Raw genomic sequence first — 24,882 nt, forward strand, 5'->3', positions numbered from 1 at the left:
TCAGAACAGTACCCTGGCACACAGCGCATGCTCTGTACACATTTGTTGAATGAATGAATGGTTACAAAAAAGAAGTTTTGGACTCTTGAACCAAGATGGTGCTTAAGGGATTGCACTTAAGTTTCACTCAAAACTCATGACATTATCAAACGGTGCCTAGAAGGATGTTTTCAAACTTAGAGAACCACGGCAGAAATCGACTCGCGAAATGCCTTTACTTCTGATCATTGAGAGTCATTTATTTATGGGAGGCCTTGATGGGAATTTATGGTCAAATGCATAATGGGAATTTATGGTCAAATGCATAATAAATATTTCCACAAAAGTGCTTGGCCATTTTTGTGAAACAACACTTTTTAATAAAGTTAGGGAAAAAAAAAATAGATGAAAAAAGACAGTGAATGGGTTTAAAAAAACCAAGACAACTTCCCCAGACAAAAAAGCACAATGTTTATTTATCTTTAGAATATACGTAGAAGCCTTTTGTTTTACTAAGGATATGTTTAACAGTACTCGATTTTTAAAATGCTCATGACTGCCGCTCTGAAATGTGACTCAAGATGGAGCCACAGATGGTTGAACTTCCTCCACAGGCCCTGTTGTCTCACCCCAGCTGCCCCACCCCGCCCCTGCTCTTCTGAGGAGACAGACAAGGGTATTCGGACCAGGAAAAGTGCCAGTTTAAGGCATAGCTGGTTATATCTTCAAATTCGCTTATGCACAAACTTCTATAGATGACGAAAGGAATATAGAACATAAGCTAAATGTCAAGGCTTTCTTAAAAACAATATTAAAATATAATTAATTGTCTCTCCAAACACCAAATCATCTCAGGAAAGCTGGCGAAATGTTTCCTTTTGCCATCTCTATGCCAACTGATTTTCTTGTCCATGAGTTTTTCCAACTCAATAGGCCTTTCTGGCCTCGCTATTCTCCTGTGACTGAAGTTTATAGGGTTTTCGGTACAAGAATCTAAAACCTTAGTCAAACATCACTTCACAATGGCGAGAGGCGTTTTGGCAACTGCTGTTTCTAGGCTGGGTCACTTTCCATGACATTAGTTTAAATACAAGGGCTGCAGGGGACAAGGGTCACCCTAAAAGTCAACATCTAGTGTAGCCAGGAAACAGCACTAAGTTGTCACCAAGCCCCCTCTCCGCTGTTAGTTTTGACTCACTGCCTGGCCCCAGGAGCACCAAGTGTTTTAAGACTCTCCAATTGTTTTAGGTGCTGCTATGACTAATAAAATCTGCACTTTAGGAACAGAAAGGATCATACAGATGTTATAGTAAGAGAATCAGATACTATAGCATATATTTTTTCAAAGGTGGAAAAAGTTATAGTGGGCCCTAGAGGGATATTTTTTGTTTTCTCTCTGAAATCCAATTTTCCTTAAGTTTCCCCTTTTCCCTAAAAGCGGTAGGAATGAAAGAAAACGCTCACACGATTTCTCCTTATTTTGCTATATAAGCACATATATACAATAGTGCTGGGTTACACTGCACGTTCTCAAGCAATCTCCAAATTGTGATCGTCAAACTTACCAGGCTTGGATCCCTCGGGAACCGTGCCATTCCACACCTGGTGTAGGAACTCAGGTCTGTTATCATTCATGTCAATAACATTGATGACGATGTCAATGGGGTTTTCCACTTGATTCCCATTAATATCCACGGCATGTGCCCTCAACTGCAAAGGCAATTAGAAAGCAAAACCATTTAACAGATTTATGTCTCAAGGAAAAAGATAAAATACACCCTAACCATGCTACCAAAACGGCACGTATGGACCACAAAAGCTCCACATCCCATCAAAATTAAAGTTAGCCAAATTCTATATAATTAGGGGAGAATTAGCAGAAAAAGTTTCTGCCTGCTATTGGCCAGGCTTCCTGCTCAGAGCTCTATGGATTTTAACTCAATCTATATACAAAAGAGTTAGGTAGAACTCATCTGCATTTGAAGGCAAGGCAACTGAGCTATAGAAAAGCTAAGTCACTTTATTCTATTGACAGAACCCCTATCCAAAGCCAGTTATGTCCAGCTCTTAAATCCTTTCACTAAGTCTACCTAAATGAGCCAGGGTAATTAAAAATGTGCTACTTGGACAGAGTAGTCAGAGACATCAAGAGAACAAGAGAAAAGATGAGCATCTAGAAAGAATTGAGTGTGCACAAGAAATTCTGACTCTTTTTTATTGTAAAAGTCATTTGTAAATATTAAAAGTACATCAGATAGTTGTTCCTCTCCCAAGGTTGAGTTCTCAGTATTAAAGTTATCCTAGAAAAGGCAAAAAGACAAAAAATAAAAATAAAAATAAAAACAAAAAAATAAAAAAATAAAGGTATCCTGCTATATTTTATCTTTGTCTTCCTTTTTGAACAAACATAATCACTTGGCTACTCTTGGCAAAATATCTTCAAAATCTTTTCATCCCTGACATAGAAAACCATTTCAATCTTTTCAAAAGCAGTGTAGTGTTCCATTGAATTGTTTCTTTTTAACTGAAATGCTTCTGTGGTTTTCTTGTTGAGTATGATGCTGGCTGCTGGCTGCTGGTAGATATGCTTTATCAATTTAAAGAGGCATCAACATATCTTTTTTTTTTATTTAGAGGATAACACATGAAACAATGTAAATTTTATTACACTGGCCTTTTCTTCAATACCTATGAAAAAAATCTCTTTTTCCCTGGACTTAACACATTTCATTACATTAATAGATTCTTAACACCGAACCATCTTTGCCATTCTACAATTAATTCTATTTTGTTATAGACATCACTTGCTTATATGAAAGTAGTAAGAATCGGGAGAGAAAGAATTTACCCCAACATTGACCTGAAAATATTTATTTCCTGAGTTTTAACCATACAAATTCAGACCGTGAGAATCTGTACAAAAGAGATATTTAGAATTTTCTGTATTGATATCTGTATTCATAAATTAGAGACTACTAGTCTAATTGGGGGCTGGTCTATTGTGTGCTACCTTTATTAGATTTCTGTATTAATGTGATGTTGTTTTTGTGAGAGGCTTGGAAGTTTTCACTTCCTTCTTTATGTTTTTTCTTTTTTTTTTTTTCCCACTAGGGGATGAGTCGGAGCTGCAGCTATTGGCCTATGCAGCAGCCGCAGCAACTCAGGATCTGAGCTGCATCTGCCACCTACACCACAGCTCAAGTCAATGCCAGATCCTTAACCCACTGAGCGAGGCCAGGCATCGAACCCACAACCTCATGGATCCTAGTTGGGTTTGTCAACCACTGAGCCACTAACGGAATACTCTTCTTTATGTTTTAGAACAATACACAAAGCATTAGAATCCCATGTTCCTTAAGGATTTTAAGAGCTGGTTGATAAAACAATTAAGGCCTTTGAAAGGAATGAGTTGAATGATAATAAGGATTTAAAACATTTTTAGTTTTTCATATGCTTATTTGCTTATTATAGTCAGGGAAGTCTTGCTCTATCACATACAAATATTTCAATAACTTTAAAAACTTTATAATGATTTTATTTTATCATTGTTTTTTAGCCATGCCTGTGGCACGCAGAAGTTCCTGGGTCAAGAATCAAACCAGCTCCATAGCAATAACAATGCCAGATCCTTAGCTGCTACGCCAGAGAACTCCTTAAAACTTTAGTAATTTTAGAAGTCTATACAAATGCAAAAATTCAGCAAATATATTAATGGGAAAAATGAGTCTAAAAACACACGTGCATAGGTGGATTAAAAAGTTTAGAATGACTAAATACAGATGATAAATCAGTGGGGAACACTAATTCAATATATGGTGTTGGAACAACAGGTATAGACGTAAAGGAAAAACAATGGATCTATATCCCTTTCTTCTTTTACGAAAATAAACTCCACAGAGTTTAAACATTTAGATGCAAAAAAAATTAAATAAAACAAATAAAAGGAGGGAGATTAGTATCTTGGAGTAGGAAAGAACTTTATAAACACCTCAGGAAAGTCAATACATGATAAAGTTAAGATGACAGCAACAAATATTACAATGCAAAAACTGTAAGTTATTAATAGGTTGAAAATGATAAACAAAGCTTAAAAAAAAAGCAAAAGGGGAAATATATGACAGATCATGTATTAACATCTCTAGTAGATAAAAGGTTCTTAATAATGGTTAGAGAAAAAAGACAAACCAATTTCTCTCCCAACTTCAACATACGACAGAAGTAGGGCGTTTAATTGGATATTCAACATATGCAACTTAAAACATCAAGATAAATTTTTTACAAATAGTACCGGCAATAAATACATAATGCCAGGAATTGATAATAGAGTGGAAAGAAGCTACTAGATAGTGGGCAAGCAGTGCAACATAATGTTACTATTCTAGAATAACTTCACTATATTTATCAAAATGATTCCAACTTTAGGAATTTAGTCCAAGGATATAATGGGAAAAGGTACAGAAAGATGCCCATCACATCATTTATAGTTTTAAAATACAACAAAAGAATTAAATTGTTCAAATATCCATCAATGGGTAATTACATAAAATTATGTTAGGGCAATCAAAAATGATATGAATAAATAATGATTTACTGACATGGAAAGATGTTAAAACTTATGATTGCTAAATGACAAAAGGTGGTTTCAGAGAACGGTGCCAATTTCAAAAGAATACATTTATGAATCTATGCCCAGGGAAACATTTTACAGATATCACCAAATTTTTTTTTTTTAAAAAGAAAATGGTTAATTTTACACATCGGGATTGCACATCTTTTTTACTTTCTTATTAATACTATATTAGTTGAAAAAATTTATTTATGTATTGTTTGAAAAGTTTTTATAATGTGCATGTATTCTTTTCTAAGAGAAAATGATACTTTCATTAAAAGTTTTAGTTACTCATGTAGAAACTGGAGAATAAAGATCAATTTAGATTTCTACATTAAACATGAAAAAATTGTTGAAATCCTATTTCAGAAAAATGTGCAAGCGTGGCTAGAAAAAAAGCAAAAAAAAATGCCTTCTGTAATATTTATGTATTTATTCATTCATTCATTTACTTATTTTTAGAGCCGCACAAACGACATATACAAGTTCCCAGGCTAGGGGTCATATCAGAGCTGCAGATGCCAGCTTATGCCACAGCCACAGCTGCACCGGCTCATAGCAACACCAGATCTTTAACCCAGTGTGTGGGGCCTCACGGATACTAGTTAGGTTCATTACTGCTGAGCCACAATGGGAACTCCTGGAACTTATATTTTAACATTATGTAATTCTTAAGTTTTAAAATACTCAATAAAATATAATTTTAAAATTGATAAAATCTATTTCAAATACATACATATATTAAAAATATGGACATATAGCTATATACAAAAGCTGTTATAACTCAGTAAGAAGATAAAGGATATAAAAAAATTACAAAAATTAACATAAAAAATATAAATGGATAATATATCTAAGAAAAGATTGCTCAGATTGGCAGACTGATGAAACCAAGTATTGTCAGGGTTATGTAGAAAAGGAAAATCTCAATTTTCAGTAGGCACATCAAACTGGCACATCTTTCTGGAGGTAATATGACCAATAAATAACAACATAAAAATGTAATATCCATTTTCTAAGACTCTCTTTAATGGTAATACTACCAGCAGAAGCAGATAAAGTGACAAATATAAAAATCTATTAATAAGAAACTACTTATTAAAATTATAATTTACACACTCAATGGAATACTATGTAGCTATTAAAATGATAGGATCTCCATATAGTTTATCTGAAAGAGTTTTGACCCTTTTCATATCAATTTGTTCTTGTAAGTTCTTAGTCAAATATCTGAAGGCAAGAATCAGCACGTAGAGAGTAATATGATTTTAGGCAATTTTACTTTTTTCTTTGGCATCGTTTGTTTTTTAGCATGAGCTTTCATGAATTTTGTGAAAACAATAAAATTATTAAAATAAAGTGAAATGGCTACAAGTACATTTCTGGTACTCTCAGTATCAAAGCTTTAAGATGGATATGAGAGGCAAATGTTAAACCTTGCACATATTTGAAGGAGTATTAATACAAAGGATTATCAGCTGGTTGAAATCTTACATGAAACCGGGCTATCAGCTCGCGGTCCAGAGGCTTGGTCACGGACAGCTGACCTGAGATGGGGTTGATAATGAAGATACCAGTTGGAGGCTGGTCAGCTCCTGGCCCAGTTACGCTGTACCGCAGAGAAAGGTTTTTATCTCTATCGGACCTGATCTGAGGATCAAGAAGACAATCACGTTAAACACGGGACTAAATGAGCTTATTATCAACAATAGGGCATGCCACACCTCATGGGCCTTTTCCAGTTACAAATACACCATGTCTTTCCAGAAAACCCTTGAAGATCTTCCAGTCCTACTCCTTGTCCTTGGTTCTTGGTGATGGGCTTCAAAAAGAGATGTCATCTATCCCCAGAAAGACTGGGGACAATGTGAACATCTAAAACAACACTCACCAGGAACAGTGCAAAAGTCAAAATTAAGGAGAATCAGTTTTTAAAGTCTATCCTGGGAATGTGAAGGTGACAATATTTAACCCAGTAAGAGGTGTCTAATTTAATGAAGATAAAAATTGTTTATTTTTTGCATCTCTTAGGATAAGAAATAATTGCCCTAGTAATAACAGCATGAGCCTCACCTGGAAATCTAAGATATGGTTGAGCCCGGAAGTCAGATTTCTATACTTGCATTGTATTAATGTTATTCATGGCAACCAAAGCTTCCCGTATTGTTTTAAGGTGGTACTTCTTACCCCACCTTAATAAACAAAGCATACAAGAATCATATATTTCCATTACTCTCAAAAAGTATACCTATTATAGGCTCACTACTTTCTCCTCCAAATACAACACTTCCCAGAAAGATTAAATTTATAGATGAGGATCATAAGAACAGGCTACAGAAAGGAAGAAGGAAGGACAGTACAGAGAAAGGGCCAATTGAACAATATTGTTTGGAGGTAATAATACAAGATATTTGTGTATTAGGTAAATACCTTTAATCCAGTAATAAAATCTTTTTTTTTTTTTTTTTTTTTTTTTCCTTTTTTGGCCACCCTACATCATATGGAGTTCTCAGGCCAGGGATCAGATAGGAGCCGCAATTGCAACCGATGCCACAGCTGCAGCAACGCTGGATCCTTGACCTACTGTGCTGGACTGAGGATCAGACGTGCTTCTCACCTCATCCAAGACGCCACCCACCCTGCTGCGCCACAGTGGAAACATTTTTTTTTTAGTTATGGAAAAACTCTTTTCTCATTCTTCATTAAAACGGAAAAGCAGAACACACCATGATTTGGGAGGTTACATGTTTCACTGTTAAGCTGAATTATAACGTGCATTACTATGGAATATACAACACAGATAAATGATTTATTTAAAAAATACAGCTTTCAGTAAGTATATATTGGAATACTAAATTAATCACATACAGAAACATTTACTTTCTAATCAATGGGAATGCAGTGACTTTGTCTTATTTTCCTTTTGTAATAAATAAGAGGTTGCTAATTTTACTAAACAAGCAGAAATTATCTGTCATTTTTTTTCCTCTGGGTCTGAGGATATGCATTTAGAATAACTGAAAAAAAAAAATCTTACTCTTCAGTTTTGAAAGCCTGTGTTTTTGCACAGCGCCAGGGAATCTGTTAATGGTATCAGAGGTCATTTTTTATTTCTTTAAAAAACTCTCAAATGCACTTGGTGTTGGCATTTTTAGCAATGATTGCCCCTTTATTTTTTTCTTTGGCCCAAAAGCTACCTGTAGAGGGCAAAGATCATCATGGGGAGTGCAGCTTTCAGACGGGGAAGCTAAGGTGTGTGGGAAAGGGTATGGCCTGGGCGTGAATGCATCTTGGAGTTAGGGTGTGTGTATTCAGACACTGAACAAACTTTGTCCCTCCTGGCGTAAAGGACCCACTCACAGAGAGCTCTGTCTATACATAATCTGAGATAATGAAAGAATAGAGAAGAGGCTCTTGACAACACTATAGACATTTCATCAATATAAAAACATCCATAGACACACACACACATATATATACTCTAGTACATATACGTTGTAAGTTCCACCTTGTGAAAAAAGAAACAAAAGCACTTCTAACATACACTTGACACACACCGTGGAGACCAATGAAACCGTGCCATCCTACCCTGACAAGCTCTTGAGGAAAAGGCCCTCTGGAGTTTTCTGGCAAGTTGATTGGAGGGATAACCCAGTCTCTCTTCTGCCTTTGTAGGTAGCCACTGTGCTTGGTCACTTGTCTTGGGAATACTATTTCTTCAATTTCTCGTGATTCCTTTGCATTAAAATACAAGAAGACATTCCTGAGTAACTAGGAAAACATTTTCTAGAAGTACATCACTATCGATGGAGACCTGAAAGTGTAGGAATCACATTTTACTATAACCAAATAAATAAATAAATAGGTCTGGAGGCCCTTTCCTCGTCCCCTTTTTAAAAGAAGAGAAAACATCATAAAATTTCACATTACACTCTTCATTGAAAAATTGAATTCCAAACAATTTATTATGTAGCACAGCTGTGTAAACCATCTGCAGTTTCTATAAACCATCTTAGATAGTACTTAATATTGAGCAAAATGTAATAGTACCCTTTTATACATTTCTCATTAGTTTAAACCACAGTTCAGGTAATGTGCTACTGTACATTAAATTTAGATCTTGATGTGCTAAAATATAATTTGAATTCCAAGAGAAGTTTAATACATACTGCTAAGGAATGTCTCAAATATTTATGACCCTATTAAATCCCCCAGAATTAATGCTGTAATTATTCTAAACCTATGTCAGCCGTGATGGATGCTGTAGATGACCCACTTTGCACATAGGGTATTAATCTCTGCTGGATGTCAACATTTTCTTCTCTTTCTCCCTATATCTGTAGACATTTTAGCTCTTAGCCCTTGCTGCTTCCGTGCAAATAGCCAAGCTAGTTTTGTTGGAACACAGCGAATCATCATCAACAACAAAAGTATCTTTTCAGTCAATTAGTTACCAGTTCCTTACTTTACATACCCAAGTGACACGATTCTCCCTAATAGTTAACAGAAGAACAAATTACGTCTCACATAATGAAAGTCCAACACTGGTATAAGAGAAAAAAATATCTTTTCTTCTAATATTTATTCGTATCTGATTAGGATTGTGTATATCACATTTACAAGTAAATACCAGATATGTGCATTCCCATCTCTCACAGGACAACACATATACAAAATGTAATTAGTGGCTAGAGTTCATAACATCACGGACTTCAGATTATACGAGTGGAGCACTTCCTCATTACTGTCTCAAATTAACTCAAAGAAACTAATAATATTGTCATAGTTTTGCTGAAAAAGTTATTGTATCATCTTCAAAATTCTTAAAATAGTGGCTTACATGAAATAAATGCTCAAGAAATGTTGAATTGAATTGAACTTTATTCTACTAGAAATATATCTTATTTATTTTATCCTGGCTTATAGCAGCTTCCACCAGAGGGAGTGTATTATTCCTAAGAGTCATGTCAATAGTATAAATAATTCACACTCCCCAATTTGATTATTAAGGGACAAGACAAAAACTGAGCACTCCTTGACAGAAATGCTTTCCTGTCACTACTGTAAATTTGTACTTCCCATCTAATAAATTTGGCTGGTGACATCTTACAAACAATTGTTTATTTTGTGGTTAAATTTAACAGCTAGGAGAGCTTCTAAGAAATTTAAAACAAACAACTACTTCCACTTTAAATTTAGTTATAAATCTCAAAGTATAAATAAACCTTTCAAATCTCAAAGTATAAACAACCCTTTCAAGCACAGTTTCACACTGTAGAAAATACATTCAGTCTAAGTATCTTATAAGATTAAAAACACCACAAATACTATTGCAACAAGTGAAGGTGCATAAAAATTCAAATACTGGCTACCCATTAATGTGATGCAGAGTGTGTACTTAATTTAAACTGTATAAATCTGATTTTCAAACATAAGTCCATCCAAAGCCATATTTGAATACTCTACCTTCATGGAATCCTCAGGTAAGGTTGGCTTGAGGCTCAATTTTACTGCTACTTGCCATTTTTCCTGAGTCTCTTTGTCTTGAGCATATATCAGGAACTTTGAGTGCTCAGAGGACAGGGGAAAACTTCTCACAGCATACACCATGCCATCTTCATCTACCTTAAAATCTGCTGGTTCGCTGCTTTCATATTGTACTTTTCTTTTCCCATTGCAATTGCTGAACTTCACTGTAAAAAATAAAAATATATTAGCAATTCCATTCCAAAGGCAAAAACAACCAAAAAAAAACCTCATCCAAATCTATATCCTGATCAGGTTAAAAGTAAAATGTAGTAGCATGACACACAAAAATTTTATTTTTACATTACTAAAGGAATTTTCATTTTTAAAAATGTTATAGTTTTTTTTAACGGTTATTACAAAGTATTGCCTACACTCCCCGTGTTATACAACACATGCCTTAGCCTATCTCACACCCAATAGTTTTTTTGTTGTGGTTCTGTTTTTTTCTTTTTTGGGGCCGTACCTGTGGCATATGGAAGGTCCCAGGCTAGGGGTTGAATAAGAGCTGTAGCCACTGGCCTACACTACAGCCACAGTAACATCAGATCCGAGCCACACCTCCAACCTACACCACAGCTCATGGCAATGCCAGATCCTTAAACCACTGAGTGAAGCCAGAGATCGAACCCGCATGTTCATGGATTCTAGATGGATTCATAACCCATTGAGCCACAACGGGAACTCCCACCCGAGTTCCCATCCCCTCACTCCTATGTTGCTCCCCACCCCCCTACAGGTAACTACCAGTTTGTTCTCTGTACCTGTGAGTCCGCTTCTTTTATTATGTTCACTAGTTTGTTGTTTTTTTTAGATTCCACTCTAAGTAATATCATAGAGTATTTATCTTTCTCTGTCTGGTTTATTTCACTTAGCCTAGTGCCCTCCAAGTCCATCCAAGTTGCTACAAGTGGCAAAATTTCCTTCTTTTTATGGCTGAGTATAGTAGTATCGTGTTATACCACTCAGTCATAAAAAGAAGGAAAATTTTATGTATTCCGTTGTGTGTGTGTGTGTAGATATGGTATATATACACATATACCACATCTTCTTCATTCATTTATCTGTTGATAGACTCTTAGGTTGCTTCCATACCTTGGCAATTATAAATAATGCTGCTAAGAACACTGGGGTATATATATCCTTCTGAATTAATGTTTTTGTTTATACACACACACACACACACACACACACACATATATACACACACACATACATCCAGGAGTGGAACTGCTAAAGCATATGGTAGTTCTATTTTAGGAATTTTCATACTAGAGAGTGTCATATCGTGGTTCTGAGTTGTTCCTTCTCTTTCCTTGCAAACCTTCTCTTTCCTTGCACAAGCCTCTGGATTCTGGGCCTATAGGGATACCTTCCCCACCCCCTTATCCCCTCCATGTATCTCAGAGATTCTTCTTGCACTCCTCACACTCTCTCTCTTTTTTTTTTTTTTCCTTTGTCTTTCTAGGACTGTACCTGCAGCATATGGAGGTTCCCAGGCTAGGGGTCCAATTGGAGTGGTAGCCGCAGGACCACGCCACAGCCAAAGCAACGCCAGATCCAAGCTGTGTCTGCAACCTACACCACAGCTCACAGCAACACCAGATCTTTAATCCACTGAGCAAGGCCAGGGATCGAACTCGGGTCCTCATGGATGCTAGTCGGGTTCATTAACCACTGAGCTGCGATGGTAACTCCCCCACATTCTTATTCCTCCTATAGGTCCCAGCTCTAGACTCACTGAGGGTAAGAATAAGTCCCTTGTTCTCAGTCTTTGTTTAGCAATCTGAACTCTATTACCATAGTTGGAAAGCCATGTCTGACACACTGTGAGAGTATTCGGGGCAAATTTTCTCAGCTATCTTGTATACCCTGCACATTTCCTGGCATGTAGTCTTAACATAAATTTTGGAATAAATGTTTAAAGGAAGAAAGCGATGACACATATTAAGAGAGAAAGCCCACTGTGCTCTAGAATTACAAAACTTTATGGTAAGTAAAATTCCAATTCTCAGTAGAATTAGAACTTACAATAGTTCAATGAAGCAATGGCAATTCTATAAATTTCCAAACAAATGAAAATAAAGGGACATCTCAAAATAAACTATGTCTTAAGAGTAAAGGATCGAAAAGATTTCAGTATCTTAATTATCTCCATCTTACGTATAAGGACTTAAAAGCTGAAAAAAAAAATTAATGCTTTTTTACTGGCAATGGAAATCAACTTGTGTCTTATCAGATTAAAAGACGAGTTAAAACATGTACTTATAAATGTAGAACCAGATGCATTCAAGATAAAATAAATTCATAAAATAATAAAAATATTCTCTAAGGAACATTATTTTCTCTGAAATCCTTAAGTATTCTGCTTGAAGAAACATTCTATGGGAATAGCACAAAAGGATCAAAAAAAAGCAATTTTTCATTTTTGTAAGTATGTGATGTTATGTCCTGACCACAATTACAGGATATACATTTTGGAGTTCAGTTAATAGATACACATTACAGAATATTAGCTTATATACCTTTTGCATTTCTCAAAGATTTAAGCAGATTTTTTTGACCGTCCACCCCACACGTATAAATTGATGACATTTCTTTTGTTTTCATTAATATAAATTCGCTGAGATGGTGACCAGGCCACAGACAAACAACATGCACATTTATTTCCCTAAGTAACTGTAAAATCCTTGATAACAGTCATAAAATACTTTACTGAATATAGTATTTTCCACATAATCCACATACATCACTCTTGGCTTCTTTACAACATTTCAAAATGAAAACTGGTATGTTGCACTAAATTATGTGACACCAAAATATTTGTCTTTGAGGTAGATGTACCCTGGAAAATACTTAATTACCCCCTCTTACACACCATGTGATTTAAATGTGAAAAATGGGACTCCTTTCTATAGAATGATGGCATCTACTGTGTATCTTTTATTAAAGACAACAAAATGAAAAGTAAAATTGTTTGGGGAACCCTGCTGAGAAATCAAAGTGAAAGAGTTTTACCATCTTTTTGTATAAAAAGTCCCTTTTATATCACAAAAGCTACTCATGATACTTAGAAACATATAATCTGGATGAGAAAAATTATAAACACTTGCACACATTCTTGTTCATTTTTACATTCTCGCATTGCTCCTCGTCAATTCACACTTGGATTAATGCATCTGACTGCTAGGTGGTCTTGTGCCTGCTCAGGTCATTCTGTACCCACTTCAAGACTAAATCTCTGCTCTGATTTTCTCCTCCAGACTCAATATCGGCAATATTATATGTAAACTCTTTGACATAGTGTACAATACTCTTCCGTTTTGTACATCATCTTCTACCATGTACCCTGCCCAGTCAAAAGGATTCCTCGGTCATTTCTCCCTCAATGCGGTCTATACCCCACATTCATCACCTGTTCTGGACCTGGGCCCTCCCACCCTCCTCCAAGCCACAGCTCCAGAGACACATCATCCTTCTGGGGGGAGGGCCCAAGGCGATGTCCTTTGGAAGACGGCAGTCTATGCCCTCATTTGGGAAGGCACTAAATCAATCTATCCTTTCATCCTTCATCCTCCCTTCCTTTCCTCCATCCCTCCTTTCTCTCTCTCTCTCTCTCTTTTTTTTTTTTTTTTTTTTTTGCTTTTTAGGGCCGCACTTGTGGCATATGGAGGTTCCCAGGCTAGGGGTCGAATCGGAACTACAGCTGCCAGCCTATGCCAAAGTCACAGCAATGCGGGATCCAAGCCACATCTGAGACCTACACCCTGGCTCATGGTAACTCCAGATCCTTAACCCACTGAGCAAGGCCAGGAATCGAACTTATGTCCTCATGGATACTAGCCAAATTTATTTTCACTGAGCCACAATGGGAACTTCAGCTAAATTCTTTTTTATTTTTGTTTTTACATTTCCTGTCCATGGAAACACACATTAGCCCTTCATTTTTATTCTGATAATAACCATAATAAATAATGTCTATTTATTAATGGTTTCGTGTGACCAGATCTCCTCTCCATAAGCAGACATAAACTAATTTTGTCTTCTTTTCCTTTTTAGTGCCTCAGTCGAGGCTTATGGAAGTTCCCAGACTAGGAGTCTAATCAGAGCTACAGTTGCCAGCCTACCCCACAGCCACAGTAACTCAGGATCTGAGCCACATCTCTGACCTACACCACAGCTCATGGCAATGCCGAATTCTTAACCCACTGAGCGAGGCCAGGGATCAATCTGCATCATCATGGATACTAGTTGGATTTGTTTCCGCTGACCCACAACAGGAACTCCTCATTTTGGGTTCTTGACAGTAAGTGCTTGTTCTTTTGTTTCCTATGACACCTTACAGAGATAAGGTCAGAATAAACATTCACCAAATATCTACAGGCCACCTCTACACAAAGAGGGAATCTTAAAGTAAGTTAAGGACTTTTACAGTCATGTATCATTATTTGGTAGCAAATATGCTATATTAATGCAAGATGTCAACACTATGGAAAACTTCGGGGGTGGGAAGGATATGGGACTCTGAACTTTGTGTTCAATTTTCCTGTAAATTGAAATGTTTTAAAAATAAAACCTATTAATAATTTTTAAAAAGTACTTCCTTAAGGAGTTCCCTTTGTGGCGCAGCGGAATGAATCCGACTGATGTCCATGAGAGTACAGGTTTGATCCCTGGCCTTCCTCAGTGGATTAAGGATCTGGCATTGCCATGAGCTGTGTTGTAGGTTGCAGATTCGGCTCAGATCTGGCGTTGCTGTGGCTGTGGCATAGGATGGCAGCTATAGGTCTGATTTGACCCCTAGACTGGGAAACTCCATATGCCGCAGGTACGGCCCTAAAAAACCTAAAAAGCAAAACAGAAAACAAAACAAAACTTCCTTAAGGTAATGTTCTAATCAGCTATATTAATAGATATTTCAAAGGAATAGTTATCAATGTACTCAGTCTCTCCCAAACATGCGTTTCAGTGAACTGTACCAACCTGGTGTTAACCAGAGATTGATACTATAACTGAGTCAATAAGTTTACATAAATACCCTATCTATGGAGATACTGTGTTGTTGTTTCATGAAAGTCATGCTATTTTATCAGACATGTAATAAAGTTGAAATTCTATTATTTTAAAAACAAAGAACTTAGCTGGAAAAGTTTTTCCGACGAACAGTCTTCTTTACATTAAAACATTAATTTTGCATAAGTGCTCAAAGAACTTAAGTAGAAATTCCAGGATTTCTTAACACAGAAGAAATGGAAATAAATTGCCTTAGACAACTGAAAAAACAGGCTTGATCAACTGGATCATTCACATTTAAAACAACTCTATACACAATTAAATGTCTATGGCAAAAAAAAAAAATCCTAATATTAAACAAGAAATTTATTACTAGAGCCATTGCATAGTTTACATATATAATATGTAGTTACTGTGTTCTAACCTACATAAAACTTTGTTAACATGATTAAAACAAAAGTAAACACCAGCAAAATAATTATTTTAAAGTACTTTTGACTCTTAAAGCAATACCTCAAATTGATATTAACCATAAAACCATAATATCCTTATAAAATATTAACAGCAAACCACGGATCTTATATATTAATGTATTAACAGTTAATAGCATTGCATAAACCATATGAATGAAGAGGTGCAAATACACACATACGGTTTATAATTTTTGCCTAAGTGAAACAACACCCATACTTAAAAACAATTATGAGAGAAGATTGTAAAATATTTTTGTGCTAAATATCCCTTTGACTTTTTGTTATTTTTTTCCGCATTAATTGCTATTTCTTAAGGCATTTTGGGAAAGAAGAAATAGTTCACAGTGCGAACAGACCTTTTCCTTCTACGGAAACAGAACAATGTTTGTTAGGGAACTCGCTATCTATTAACGAAGAAGCGAGAGGGAGGAAGGTAGGGAAAAACTGTCACCGAGTCCCCTAGTGTCTCGGTGGGTTAAGGATCAGGTGTTGTTACTCCTGTGGCATGGGTTTGATCATTAGCCCCAGAACTTCTGCATGCTATGGGCATGGCCAAAAAAAAAAAAAAAAAAAAAAAAAAAGTTTACTGAAAAAAATGTTTCTGAGTTCCCATCATGGCACAGCAGGAAACGAATTCGACTAGGAACCATGAGGTGGCGGGTTCGATCCCTGGCCTTGTTCAGTGGGTTAAGGATCCAGTGTTGCCGTGTGCTGTGGTGTAGGTCGCAGATGTGTCTCAGATCTGGTGTTACTGTGGCTCTGGCGTAGGACAGCAGCTGTAGCTCCGATCAGACCCCTAGCCTGGGAACCTCCATATGCTGTGGGTGCGGCCCTTAAAAGACAAAAAGACAAAAAAAAAAAAAAAAAAAAAAAAGACAAAACAAAAAAAAACCAAAAAAAAAAACTGAACATTTAAGGGCTTCTCAGTGTTTTTTACTCAGAGATTCTAATGGACAATGGTTACTGAGTGCAAGTTTGTTCATAAATCTGCTGAATTTGTTCTTTGGCCATTCTAGGCCCTTGCTGAATTTTAATTTCAGGAACAATTTTTCTTAGAAGCATTTAGGGTCTATATCCTTCTCACACATGCACGGTGGGATATACTAGAGAGAGTTTGGAAATGTCTATATGGACCTTGGTGAAAAAATTACATGCTACATTTTCTTTATAGCATATAATTATGAGAAGAAAAATGAAATAAAGAGTTTTGGGACACACAGTGACTATTAAACACACCTAAAATTACCACACAAAATATTAAAAAAAAATCTTTAACATGAAATGTGAGTTTGTTTGCATGAAATGCCTTTTGTATAACAAGTTTTATGACTGAGATATCAAATGCTTGATTTTTACCCATCAAGGCAAATTTTATTCACAAAAGTTGGTGGTAGCAAATGGTAGCCCAGAATTCATCACTTTTTCTCCAATTGACAGCAAGTTCTTTCTTGTCATGAACCATGAGGGATACATTGATTAAATATGGTCCTTCTTTTCCTTAATTTCCTTAAATATAATGTTGAAATTCCTTATGGAAACAAATGTTTTTTAGATTGTTTCATATGAAGTATTTTTAAATAATGATAAAATTGACTGCAAGTATATACAGGTACTGCTCTAACAGTCAATAATTTTCCCTTAGGATTTAAAATGTAACACTGACTAAATATCACAAATGAATCATTTTTATCCCTTTTCCAAAGCTGAACTTTTGCTTCAAATCCATAAGCTCTGTGAGTATATGTAATATTATTTACACAGCCTTTGCGATTTTCAATTAAGTTCATTCAGGTGTTCCAAAAATGTCAGTTAAGTAAGCTATTTTTTTTTTTTCAAATGAATAACTCTCCTTCAACAGATCTGCCGTGAACAACACTCACAAATCCATTTTCCTGTTAGCTAAAAAACTCTTGAAAAAAGGAGTTCCCTTTGTGGCTCAGCGGTTAACAAGGCTGACTAGTATCCATGAGGACGTGGGTTTGATCCCTGGCCTCGCTCAGGGGGTTGGAGATCTGGCATTGCCAAGAGCTGTGGTGTAGGCTGTAGACACGGCTTTGATCCCACCGTGCTGTGGCTGTGGCGTAGACCGGAGCTATAGCTCCCATTTGACCCCTAGCCTGAGAACTTCCAAATGTCACAGATGTGGCCCTAAAAATCAAAAAAAAAAAAAAAAAAAATCCTTTGAACAGCTAGTGTGCTTTGGTATATATCAGCAAATACGGTTTTCTAATCCCTTATTGTTGCATAAAACTGTTTCCATTTATTTTCATAATATCAGTTTATGTAGATTTAAGATTTATGAGCTAACTTTTACACACAAGACCTTCCAAGTGCATCAAACCAACATAAAATCATGAGGTTCTCAGATTAAACTCGATGTTTATGTCTTCATACCATTTATAGCCTTTATACCTGCATGCCTTTAGGGCCAGAGCATCAGCCTCTTGTAGAATTTGCTTAAAATCTTACTATAAAGTGTTCATTTGTCTCCTTGAATATATGATTTACAGAAGTTTGTTTTGCTTTTTTTTTTTCAAAATAATGAAAGATTCTAGCCACTTCTATTAACCTTCAAAGATTCTAGCCACTGCTATTAACCAGTATATTTGTTAGTTCCTATAAGTCGTCAACATGCAATGATGACTACACACACACACACACACACATTTATGTATCTTTTAAATATAGTTGATTTACAATGTGTGTATATATACAATGTGTAGATATATATTTTTTATCCTTTTTTTTATATTCTTTTCCATCATGGTCTATCCAGGAAACTGGATACAGTTCCCTGTGCTATACAGTAGGACCTCCTTGTTTATCCATTCTCAATGTAATAGTTTGCCTCCGATAACCCCAAACTCCCAGTCCATCCCCCTCTCTCCACCTTCCCCTTTGGCAGATAACTTTTTTGATATAATAATCTTTTTGATTAGTGTTCCCACTATTGAGATGTGACATGCTATCACTACCTCTCCTGAGTGCATTATTCAAAAGTGGCTCCTTTTCTATTTCTTCTACGCCGTGGTTTCCAGGACAGTGTCGATGATATAGACACAGAGCTGGTAAAATAAGAAATTCTGCATTTGTGTGAGGCATTTCGGCTTAAAGCAGTAAATGCTAAAACTTAGAAATAACTCTTAGAGCTTGGTCATATAGTCCTGTATTCAGTCTCACAAAGAAACTTCCTCGCTTTCAGCTTATGAGAATCTAAAATTTCTTCTGCCTAAATTGGCTGTTTTGAGGTAAGGTGCCCACAAAATTTGTCCTGCACGCAGTGTCACTTGATCACTTTTGCATTAAATAAAACCTTTAGACCAAGTATGAGAATAATTATTGTAGATCAAATTAATAAAACTATTTCCTATTCCTAAAAACCTGGTATTTCTCCGCCAAGAGAAAAAGATTTTATTATAATGTTCTCTATAATGTTATGAAATCTATTTGAGAAGTTGTTATTTCATTTCCTTTCCAGGGCTAGTCATGTAATATTTAACTAACTTCTGAATACAAGTTGCCACAAAAAAAAAGGAATAAAGAGCTATGATATTCTTTGATGTGAAATTGAAAAAAATCAAAACAAGCGGTAGGGATGATAATGATTATGACATCCAAAATATGACATTTAGATGTTCAATTGTCCAACAATGCTATGCATAAAATTTTATATATTAAACTTTTGGAAAATCAGTGAGATTATCACATTTTCCCTTATATGCATTCTAATAACTCAAAAAATTTTAAGCTGTTCTTCACTTCATTGATATTCTTCCTCCGGGCATCTCTGTGCTATGAAATTCAATGAAAACCCTTTCTTTTGACAGAATCCAGCTAAAAATATAGAAAATTATCAGTGCTCAGACAGAATTACTTTTTCTTTCTTTCTTTTTTTTTTTTTTTGCGAATGTGCCCATTAACAAATTACATTGAAATATCACTACCTCTAATTAAATTACTCTGACAGAACACAGGTTGTGGGGAAGCTCCTTTTCCCAACTGTATGATGATTAGTCTCTGAAATTTGATGCAATTTAGTTAGCTTCATATTTCAGGCTACTTATGTCAACAAAGAAGGAATCCTAATTCCTAATTTTTGTGACAGGTCTTTGTTAGTATTTCAAAAAAAGAGAGTTCTCATCATAAACTTTACTGAGAAAAGAAGTTCTCGCTAATTGGAGTTTTCAAAAACACCACTAGCAAAGGAAAAAACAAAACTAGTTTTGCACCTAAATCCTTTTTGACAATGTGGCCTCAAAATGTGCCACAGAGACCAGAAGGGGGATGTCTTCTCAGAAGGCCCAGCTTGCTAAGAACGAGCACACCAAGGAACAAAAGATGCTGTACATTTTATGAAACTTGAATAAAAGAGGTACATAGGACATGGTGTTCGTTAAGCAAATTAGCCCTCCTGGTATGACATGGTATTGCATTAACAGAAACTAAAGGCCATTGCACTATTAAACGATTAAATTCCAAATTATTTGCTGATCATCAAGTTACAAAACAGATGAAGATTTTATCCTAAATACTTAAACAGTTTAAGAAATATTTATTCCTTTACTCCCTATAAGGAGAAAAAGACCTTTGTCACAGATGAAGAAATAACAACGTATATAAAAACAATTCTTGAAAATCTGCCATACTACATAACTCTTAATTAAAAGGCTGGATTCTCCATTATTACTGCCAAATCCTGCAACCCCCCACTCCGCAGAAGATATATTGGCTCACTAGCTGCTAGAAAGAACTTTGCAAAGAGCAAAGTTAGACATTCTACAGAAAGCAAACTCTAACAATTTAACGAAAGCAATACTAAACCCCACAATGTTACAGGTTTTATTTTTAAAGCCTGTCTACCTTTTCTGAACGTGAGCACCGTGATTTATATTAAGTATTTAATATATGTAGGATTCCATGCAAATTTCATCAATGTTACTATTTTTTCCACAAAGCCAATGAAGTTATTCAAAGTAATGATATAAAATCCCTGAGTTGTCAATGAAATTTAAGCAGTAAAGGCAACGACCAAATTCTAATTTAAATTCAATTAATGGATTATGTCTTGGTAATCATCACCTGGGGATATAACCTGGGGAAAAACATGGCCTCCCAGGCCATCTTTTTATTGTCTCAGTAGACCACTTTCCAACTTTTTGAAGAATTATTGCATCGACCCTAGAAAGCTGCTCTAGTAGTAAGGAAGGTTTCTCCCAACAACCTAAAGAGATAGTATTTCTTAGTTCTAGTTCCCCTCACTCTGACCTACCACATACAGTCACATGGAACACAAGGGTAAGTAATTAATGACATACAATAAAAAATGGGTTATGATTTTAATGCATCAATCTAACAGTAATAAAGGGCTATTTCAAGATGACTTGATTTTACACAAATGTATAAATACTTGAGGAATACTCTCTTAAGTGTCAATTACTTATTTATATCTAGAATTATATTTTATGCTTACTAAATTTTTATTATAATGTCCAAAATTGCAGTCCTTTCAAAATGCTGCCATTGGTTTAAAAGAACCAACAAAACATCCACAGCAACAAAAACAACAACCAAAAAATCCTCTTCAAAAGTGCCCCTTCCTTCTGTCACAGCCGGAAATGAGCATCTCTGGGAACACACAACCCAGCAGTCCGAATAACTGGGCCCAAATCTGCTGCTTTGACTGGCAATAGTAAGCCTCATCCTCATTAATGGGTTGACATTTCCTCTTGGAGAAATGACTACACTCCTGTTTCACCATTCTCATTAATCATATCAAAGTGCATGGCATGAATGGTCACACACTGTAATATTAGGCCATGTTGTGTGTGCCCCACACTGACTTATTTGAAAACATCATAAAATGTTGTTTTGCCTGGGGGCATCATTCTCAACCCTCTACGTCCTCTTCCAAATGGCACTACAGCACTTACTTCAGCTCTTCAGTACTCTTAAGAAGGGTCAAGGTATCTTCAGATTTTACAGAGGTAAAGATTTTGTACATACTTAACCTGTAAATACGGAGGCATGTATCGAAGGATTTTCATTACATGAACCAAGGTAATGGTAAGGCAAATATCTTGTGTACTTACTATTTCCTCCCAACTTACCAACTTACCAATTCTCAACTGGATATATCTGCCAAGATAAATCGAGTTAGTCTAAAACAATATCCTTACCCTGTCTTGATAAGTAGATGCAATAAAGCAGACTAGTCAGAATTACACCTTGTTGCCTAAAATCCCCAGCAGGACTAATGTTTTAGGATAATATACTAAAAGCCCTATTTAAAAAAATTAATTTGGACATCTGACTTCCAGAGGCATAAAAATGAATCAAAACAGATGTATATAATTGAGACAATGACAGAGAAACACACACCTAAATAGGAATGATAAAAGATTCATTAAATATGAATTTTTCATCTGAAAAACTGTTTGAAAAAGAAGGAATATAAAATAGAAATGAAAGGTACGAAGCAGACTTCTAGACAGCATGGCATGGCACAGTGGGTTCATGTTTTTGATGTACCACCTTGCTCCAAATAGACAGCAATGATAATAAAGCATAAAGAGTTTTTAAAAAGATAGGACAAAACTCAGCCAGGCTCAAAACCAAAATAAACATCTTTGTGACCAGAAATGAACTGAATGTCAATTGCTACCTGGGTAGGAAGCAGGGAGGGACAAATGGAAGTTCACCTTCTGCTGGGTAAAGGGGCTTGAAGGTGAGAGAAAATAGGGCACGACATCTAGGTTGCCACCTGACACCATGGAATGGGGCTGGGACTGAGCTCAGGGTGGGTTTGTACAAGGGCAGAATGAGAGATGAAAACAAAAACCCCACTCACAAGAAGCCTAAAATCCCCAATCATTCCATATCCAAAAATCTAATAGTAAAGACAGCCAATGAAATCAACAATCAGAACCTAACTCACTCCAAATGAATTTCATTCCGCAGAACATTTCTCTGGTTCTCTCTATCCCACTTAGTTACTCCTTCTCCATTTCTGTAAGATGCCTCAAGGTTCAGTTCGGGATCTTCCCACTCTAGAGAATTTCAACCAGTACTGGGGTTTGAAAAAACACCTACCCAAAGATGAACGTTGAACAAGTATTATAAATTTTGTTCCTTCGAAATCTAGACCTCTATAGCCAATTGCCTACTTGCCACTTCTGTTTGGACATTGAATAGACAACACAAACTGAACAGATGCCAAAGCCAACTCTTGATGTGCTCTCATTCCCTGCCCAGAAATGATAAAGGCAAATGACAAACGGTCTCACCCTTCACCCAAACATTCTCACTACAAGTCTGGGCGTTGAGCTTGACTCCTGTCTTCTCTGAAAGTAATCTTCATGAAAGTTCCATCAGCTTTACTTTCAAAATATATCCCCAATATGGCCATTTCTCATCACCCCCATGGCTACCACCCTATCACCAGCCACCACCTGGGTGAGGTACAGCTAGAGCCTCTAACTTGACCATCCCGTCCACTCTTCATGACACCTACAGTGGCTTTTTAAAAACATACAGTAAATCGTGCTCAAGGGCTTCCTAGTACACAGAAAGCTAAATCCTTAACAAAAGCCCTTGGTCTTGCAACCTCCTTCTCCTTTCCTCTCCTTGTTTATTGGGCTGCCAAGGCCACAGAGGCTGTCTTGCGATTCCTCCAATAAACCACATGGATACCCACCTCAGGTCCGTATATTTGAAATATTGCACGCAGGAGAAAGGGGAAGAAAAGAGTAAGGGAGGAAGCAAAAAAAATTTGGAAAGCCAGGCAGGCAGGTGATTAAATCAACTATCCAGGAAGACCCTTGAGTTGATTTTAGTCTTTTTAGCATTTATGGTTAAAGTTACCTTTCCTTAACTTTTTCCAACTTTCTTCCTTTCTTTTTGTTTCCCACATCACTGATATCAACAGAGGATTAGAGCTGACTTTTTCCAAACAAATCAGATAACAAATAAAAGAAATGTGAGACCCTCTTTTTATTTAATAGCTGCATTGAATAGGGATAAGTGATGGAAATCAGAATGCATAGGGGAGGCACATAGGAGATGATGCATCTTAATAAGTGCTAAGCAAACAGCGAGGCGGCAAACAAAAGTGTTTTGTGCACAATCTAGTCATTGGTCTACTGAGCAAAACATGCAGCCATGGCTGGGAGGCCATGGACCACCTGAGCCTTTGCTCTACGGCAGGCACTACATGACTGCATAAACAACACTGCTGTGAAAACTTGCAGGGGGAATGAACACATTCCAAGTAGGTCCCCAATAGTTGAGAAGAAGGCAAACAGGAGTCTGGTGTTGAGCTAGTGTTCATTCATGTATGCACTGTCTCCTCAAATTTGGGGGCCACTTAGAAGTAACACAAAGACATCTGTGGGTTTCAGCATCTTAACCACCAATTATGACCTGCTTCAGTGAGAAGGCAGATAGGATGCTTCTTAATATAAAGGAACAAAAGACCAAGGTGGGGATTGCACCTGCTTCCTCAGACCTGGCAGTACTAGGTAATAATGTTATCACATGAACTTGTTCTCTATGTGTTAATCCATCTATTTATCTCCTTATGAATGTGAAGTGTTTAGTGCTGTATTCTGAATAAGTAGTAACTCCAGGGTAGGTGGTTGACTTCCAGAGGAACAGTACATACCAAGTAACAAGTCAACTATTACTCTCACTACTGCTGTTTCCAAATCCAGAATTTATTTATTTATTTATTGTCTTTTTAGGGCCACACCTGCGGCACATGAAGATTCCCAGGCTAGGGGATGAATTAGGGCTGTAGCTGCTGGCCTACACCACAGCCACAGCAATGCGGGATCGGAGCCCCGTCTGCGACCTACACCACAGCTTACAGCAATGCCAGATTCTTACCCCACTGAGCGAAGACGGGATTGAACCTGTGTCCTCATGGATGCTAGTCAGGTTCCTTTCCACTGAGCCACGACTGGAACTCCCCAAGTCCAGAATTTAAAGTTTAGAAGGTTTGTGTTATAATGTCTCATTTAAATATCACCTACAATGATCCAGATATTTTCATGGACTTAATTTTTTTCTTTCTTTAGTTTCCCACCTTTATACATAGGGAAACAGAAGGCCACAGAGCATTAAGTTCCCTGGTGACCCTGAGAGTGGGCATTGCTGCTCAAAGTTCTTGGGGAGCGGGGGCAGCCTGAAAAGCACCTGCTACATTTCAGGACAAAGGGAGATTTCCATTTCTCCTGGGACAGCCCACATATAATGAAAAGTACCAAGTGATTCCTCTACCATTTA

The 24,882-nt window shown here is 36.6% G+C and overlaps 1 protein-coding gene across 1 annotated transcript in view; it reads right to left on the reverse strand.

Annotated features, from left to right (window-relative positions):
• CDH2 (cadherin 2) overlaps positions 1-24,882 on the reverse strand; it is a 232,270-nt gene that overhangs the window by 56,183 nt on the left and 151,205 nt on the right. The window contains exons 3-6 of the mRNA XM_021096205.2: positions 10,055-10,281; positions 8,177-8,323; positions 6,083-6,238; positions 1,545-1,689 (exon numbers count right to left, since the gene is read on the reverse strand). Coding sequence (XP_020951864.1) covers positions 1,545-1,689; positions 6,083-6,238; positions 8,177-8,323; positions 10,055-10,281 — 675 coding nt within the window. The remainder of the gene's footprint in view (positions 1-1,544; positions 1,690-6,082; positions 6,239-8,176; positions 8,324-10,054; positions 10,282-24,882) is intronic.

Source organism: Sus scrofa, chromosome 6 (assembly GCF_054392235.1).
Source record: "Sus scrofa isolate SSC_HxYL_T2T_F1_AM1 chromosome 6, Sscrofa_HxYL_maternal_Yorkshire_Landrace_v2.0, whole genome shotgun sequence".
Lineage (NCBI taxonomy): Eukaryota > Metazoa > Chordata > Mammalia > Artiodactyla > Suidae > Sus > Sus scrofa.